The following is a 6,491-nucleotide window of genomic DNA, read 5'->3' as shown; positions in this document are numbered from 1 at the left end:
GAGTACACTGTCAAGAAGTACATCCAGCTGGTGGATGCACTGCGCAACAAAGCTGCAATGCTAAGCAAGGCGTCAGGTACAAGTTGGACAGCTGCTCAGGTGGAAAGGGCGTTGTGGTCAGAGGCTCTCGCCAAGCAAATCTTGAAGCAAGAGGCCAAAGGGACCAAGCGCAAGCGCTGATACCTACATGTGTTTGGATGTATATTGAGCAGAATACATTTTGTAATCAAGCAGTAGATACACCTGGTACAGTATGTGTGTAGCCTCAGATTGGCTACAAGGCAGGCGGGCTTTCTACATCGGCATGGTCGATGCGTTCGAGAGCAGCAAGCTTGTACACCAAGTTGCACCGGATGTAAGGTTAGCCCCAGCATGACATGCTGCTGATGCTGACAGACTGCTAACCTTATGCAAAATTGTAGAGGTTTTCACCAGGACTATTGTGAGACCCACTTGGGTTTTAGGATTTTGGTGAACCCTAGGTGCCCTGTGAGGGGCACTGAATCATAGCATGACTCACTCTAACTCCTTATACTGCAACATACAGGTGTAGTGATAGGTGGATAAGGACTGGGCCAAGTAGGTGTCATCATCACAGTTATTGTTCATCATGGTGTTGAATTGTTGTCTTACCACCAGGCTGTCATCAAGCTATGTGCCTCAATATTGATGAGGCAAGACACAAAGCACGCTCACATGCATTTCTTTGGCAATGCTCTGTCATGCACTGTGTATTCTTTATGCTGAGGACATGAAAGACTGCTGCAGTCTACAATGGCTTGAGAATGAATGCTGACTCAGCTAGCTACAGACGATTGAAAACACTTGAATGCTTCATCAGGCATAATTTGACATTGTTCAGTGTCTGGCAGAAATTTTCTTTAAGCAGAAAGCCTCGCACAGCGAAACAGGTCGCAATATAATGAACAACGTACAGAGATGATACATATCTGCTGACGCTCTGTACTGTTACAGTTACTGTAGGAGCGCTGATGATCAATGATGCGGTCACAATAACCAAATGTTGCATGTCATTTCAAAAAGCGCTTGAACCACCAGGCAGCATTGACAAACTGCTCAAACTCTGTCTGTGGCTTGTCAAGTGCATGTGTGTCCTCAGGGAAAACAATAATTCTGGTCTCAGGTGCATCATCTCTGGACTTGAGTGCTGCCAAATACTGCTTTGCGTCTCGTTGCGGCACACGCTGATCTTTGGCACCCAACATGAAAAAGAGAGGTGCGGTGACTTTGTCAGCATGAGCTATTGGTGACACTTCCCTCCATCGCTGCAGGTCTTCAGGAGATGGCTTGACTTGCATTCTCCGCATGCCCTCCTGCACAAAGCAGTCGGGTATCAGTTGGCTGCTATAGTACATGTACGGTATAAGCTGAAGCAGACCAACAGAGCTGAAGCAGATGCGGGCTGTGCAGAATGATGGGCCATGCAAGCAGGTAGCCACACAAGGTCTGCAGGATACAAGGCTACTGTAACAATCTGAAAGCCTACAAAATATAGTGACGAGCGTAATCTCCTGGCTGGAATTGTCATGATGACACAAGAACAGAAAACACTACGCCATTGTGAAGCTAGAATGAAGCTTGAGGTGCTCAAGAGCTAAAGTTTTTTGCCGCTTAGCCAAGAGCGTACCTTGCTTCCAAAAGCCTCCACATAGGTCCAGTCTGGGATGTCCGAGACGTGAATCATGAGCCCAAGATCCATGACAGGATTCCTCAGTACCCCACACTTAAAAGCAGAGGGGTACTGGCCCACCAGGTTGCCTGTCAGGAACCCCCCATGGGAGCCCCCCATGACTCCCACCCTGTCTTTGTCGACCAGCCCTGCACAACGCCGCTTTGGTAACACTAGATTTGCAGTGTTAGGCGTGTCTTGTACTAAGTGGGTGAGATGCAGCATAAATGTACTGGTGAGATGCAAATCACATGTGAAATCTGATGATAAGACCAGCCCAGCCCTGGTTAACTAGTTGATGTATGCAGTACAAACAACCACCATGATCCACTGCCCTTGATGTAACATTCTGCTGGCTGGACCACACAAGAAACAGCAACACACAAATTTGTGCACCCCAACGAGATACGCATACATGTCAGTAATGACTACATTACAGTTTTGTGATAACTGCAATTTGCCAACTGGTTCTTGTTTTCAGTTGCAATGTGTAGCTTACCAGTGTCAATGGCTGCATGTAACGCTGCCATACAGTCCAGCACATCATTAGTGCCAATATTGCCCGGCAATGATTGGATGGACTTCTCTCCAAAGCCTGTAGACCCTCTGAAGTTGACCAGTAACAAATTGAATCCCAGGGTCAGGAGAAAATTATAGCCAGAGAAATAAGAGGCGGAGTAGCAGGAATGAGGACCACCATGGGGGATCAGGATGGATGGCCGGGGACTCGTACTGTCTTTGTGACTGATCAGGATTGCCTCAACAGGTAAGTCTGGCGCGTTGCTGGCCTTCACCTGCAATGTGTTGACTCAAAGTCAGTTAAGTACATCATCGAGTTCATGGACAGGAGCTGTGAGGACCGCTGCAGCAATGCTACTGAGCTGCCAGAACTCATGCAACCCTTGTGTGGTTCATGTTGGCTTTAGCGCTACTGAAAGCACTACATGGTGCCATGAAGTGGTGTGCAAGGCATGTACAGCATGACTGTGACTACCATCAATCCTGCCAGGCATTGTCTTCCAAAACAGCACATGACAAGCCCTCTTGAGTACCCTCAACAGCAAATACTGCTGCGTCAGCCAGAAAGAGGTTTGTGCACTGAAACTGACAGGGCCAACAGCATGTACAGTGCAGCCATGTCAATGAAGCAATGCAAGAAGATACATGTACCTACACTGCCTTTTTTAGCTTTCTTGTCAGCATGAAAACAGGCAGTAAAGATTTGTAATAATGACCTTGAGGACCTGGTGCCTGGTGTTTGGCAAGGCCTGCTCAACTGCCTTGTCATATGGCCAACTGCCCTCAAGGGTCAAGGGCACCCAGTCAGGGCTGTTGCCTGATGCTTTTGTTGTGAACTGCAGGTTTGGTGGCCGATGTATGGATGAGGTCACAGCAACAACAGCACCTGCAAAGACAAGTGAAGACTCAGCTGCGATGATGCATGTGTAAAGCTAACAGGCGCCTTGCACCGTCATGACAACGGTCACAGTCCTGCATGGGTGATAGCACTTCCACACATTCTCACTGGTCATGCCGCAGAAAGTAACATTCTGCCACCTGCCTCAATGTCGTCAATCAATGGTCAAATTATGGCACACATCTCAGCCATGCATTCATGGTGCCGGCTGCCATGCAAAGATTACTGCTAAAGGACAGAGGTCTTACCTTGGGATGTGGCAGCAAACCCCCAGGAAGCTCTGTCTGTATCATGCTGGCTGATGCGCTGCACATGGCCTGAGTCCAGACTAATAGCCAGCAGAGCTGTGCTGCTGCGCCACTGTGAGCTTACCAGCAGTGTCTTGCTATCTGCATCAAACATACATACTGCTGGCAGCTTGATCACAGGCTGAGCATTGCCTTTCACTCTTTGTCATGAATGTGCTGCATACGGTGAGATAAATCAAGCCACAGCACAGCAGACACAGCTGTTGCACATCATGCATACATCTGCTGCAAGCTGCATTGTTTGTGACCTGCATGGTTAGCTACAGACAAGTGAGGTCTGCAACACAACATCAACTGCCATGATGTGTGATCTTGGAAGTGTGAAGCCCAGCCCATCCCACCTAGCAACAGCATAGCTCAGTGCGCGTCAGGGCGTCGCAGGGCAGCTCAGCATGGCACAGCACAGCACACATTCAACATGCACTAAGCAGTGGGGTACCTAAAAAAGGGGTTTCTGACAGGGCTCCGAGGTACAGCCCTGGAAATGCTTCATCAGAAATGGGGTTTATTACCACATCCACCAGTGTGGCAGCAGCTCCCCATCCACCTTCTGCATTTGAGCCATGAACTGGTTCAGCACATCATAATGCACCCCAAAAGCTGCACCAGCACATGCATAGACTTTTCATCACCCTATGGCACCATTGCAGGAAAACATGCATGATCGCCACAGTAGGACCTCCTGGAGCATACAACAGCATTTGACGCAGCAGCGCAACTTACTGTTACCTGGTGACCAGTGTATATGTTTGAGGGCAGCAGTAGCATGATGCACCCCACTGCCTGCAGCTGCATCATGAGACACAAACACCAGCTTGTCGCCATCAGGGCTGAACTTGGGGCTCATGGCACTGAGGAGGCTTGTTGTGAGGCATTTGGCCTGTGGGTTAGAATCTGAGGGTGTATTGTTCTTACAGGTGAAGGGAATCTTGATGCTGTAGAGTGAACAGGGCCGGTTAAGACAGTAAACTATGCCTAGGCGCTGCGGCAGGTTCGGGAAGTTGTGAGCCTTATGAAACCAGACAGTACAGACCAAGGACTTGCCTGCAGTCAACATAATGGTTGGGATACAGTCGTGTGATATGCAGCTATGCCAGGGCTGTTTGAAAAGCGAGGTCAAGGCCAATTCATCAACAGCAGCAGAGCACTCCTCAGCTATGAGATGTGTCCAGCAGTGGACTGCTGTATAGTATGTTGATGATGATGTGAGTGTCATGTAATCTTGAGTAGGTACAGAAAGATAGCAGGCAATAACAAATTATGCACAGGTAACCCAAGATATGTCAAGCACAATGAGTATGTGAAGCACATGATTGCCTCATGATTGCCTCATGATTGCCTCATGATTGCGCACTGTGTGGTGCTGAAGACTGAGCAGCCCCTTGCTTTGCAACAAGCAGTTGACCTCTGAATGAGCAGAAGTCTGATGTCAAGCATACCATCAGGCGTCCATTCTGGTTGGCCAACACTGCTGTCTAAAGGCAGGCCTTTCACTGGCTTCACATTCCAGCGCTTCAGGTCCAGCACAAACAGTGAAGGCGGCCTCTTGCCCACGTTCAGCTCTCCCCAGTCCTCCTGCAGCCCAGCAGCAAAGTCTGTCAGGTGTCACAATACAAGCACAGAGCCCAGCAGACAGCAGGACTCCTTCAGGACAGTGCATGTTGAATTCAAGAAATGCGTATAGGTGTCAACTTGGTCTCCAATCATGCTGGGCAGTGGCCAAGACAGCAGTTTTTAGCTGCACATTGCACACAGTGAGCAAGTGTGCTTTCCACTGACTGCATACAGGGTAAAGCTAGTGAGTACAGCCTGTATGGAAACAAGAGCTGTACTATCCATAACCATAGTGCGAGAAGCTTGGCAGAATGAGCTGAGGCGGTTACTGGGCATCCCTTCCATGCCTGACGTAACAGCAGCAGCAGCAGAAATCTACGCCGTTAGGCGATCATAACGGGAGCCTCTGAATGATCAGGGGAGTTTGGAAATGCTGACAGTAGTAGATCAGCTTTTCAACAGACAGCAAAGTTCTCACCTAATCGACGGATACTGAGGGTGAGGTTATATAATGATGAAAATGTGGGCTGTATAGTCGAATTACGCAAGGCAAAAGATCAAGGAAAGCCACGCACGCAGGAACGGCTGCACTGTAGCAAGCATCCAGTTGGCATGCCACTGCAGAGGTTCAGGCCCAGTCGCTGGGTTCTGCAAGCGGTGGACGTGCATCATGCATCACATGCAGCTGAGCAGGCAGCTTACCTGTTCCAGTGACACAGCGGACGGTAACTTCGGGGAAAACAGATTTCAGCGATTCGCATTGTGAGGAAAGCAATGTCAACCTTTGCAACCATTCAAACTTGAGTAGCATTTGCAATTTCTGCGTTTGCATGTGTTAGTTGTGATCCCTGATACTGCTGTGATGGTGTCAGATAGCCATAGGCAAGCATTTTAAAACTGTACCCTTGACCAAGGCGCAGTGACCCTTGGATTGTCTGCAACACAACATTGCAACACTTACTATATTCTTGTAAAACAGGGAAAATGGCAGGATGCACAGGAGCCAACATAGGGTTGTAAAGTTCATGCAATCCAGCGGAAGCACGCGCATTACCAAAAGAGGTGGTTAATCATGCTGGATAAGCGATAACAAGGGGCAAGTTGAGAAGTACACAGACTCTCTGAGAGCATCGGCTTGATCAGGCAGGTGCCCGACGGCTAATTGATGGTGAGTTTCAACAATCTGTGGGATCAGAGCTATACCTTGGCAACACACGTGCTGACCACTAGTGACACAATGACATTGTCAATATTAGATTAATCTGCAGTCTGGCATCACGTAAACATATGTGTCTAACTGACTACTGACCTTACAGACGTAACCAATTGAGACAGTCCAAAAAGCTGTTGAAGAGGCCCAAGCTGTTGAAGAGGCCCAGGGCTAAGTTCACGCCCTTACTAAGTATGACTCACCAGATTGCTTTGGGGTTCACGTGTGACTAAACATATTAAATAGTGGTCCCTCAGTCAGATCGTTTGCTGACGTTACCGGCGAAAGCTTGGCAGGCGAAAGACGCATTTG

At 48.6% G+C, this 6,491-nt stretch overlaps 1 protein-coding gene across 1 annotated transcript; it reads right to left on the bottom strand.

Annotated features, from left to right (window-relative positions):
* Positions 1–1,031: 1,031 nt before the first annotated feature.
* Positions 1,032–5,763, bottom strand: HO173_012924 (uncharacterized protein; the record flags this gene model as incomplete). Its single annotated transcript, XM_037314754.1, has 5 exons — positions 1,032–1,334; positions 1,649–1,839; positions 2,190–2,484; positions 5,672–5,698; positions 5,752–5,763. The coding sequence occupies 5 exons, from the start codon at positions 5,761–5,763 to the stop codon at positions 1,032–1,034; spliced, it is 828 nt and encodes a 275-aa protein (XP_037158381.1).
* Positions 5,764–6,491: the final 728 nt, after the last annotated feature.

This window comes from Letharia columbiana (assembly GCF_014066305.1).
Source record: "Letharia columbiana isolate WasteWater2 chromosome Unknown xfSc0000000_s0, whole genome shotgun sequence".
In the NCBI taxonomy this organism is placed as follows: domain Eukaryota; kingdom Fungi; phylum Ascomycota; class Lecanoromycetes; order Lecanorales; family Parmeliaceae; genus Letharia; species Letharia columbiana.
Note: the sequence above shows the minus strand (reverse complement) of the source record. Positions and strands in the feature narration are given on the sequence as shown.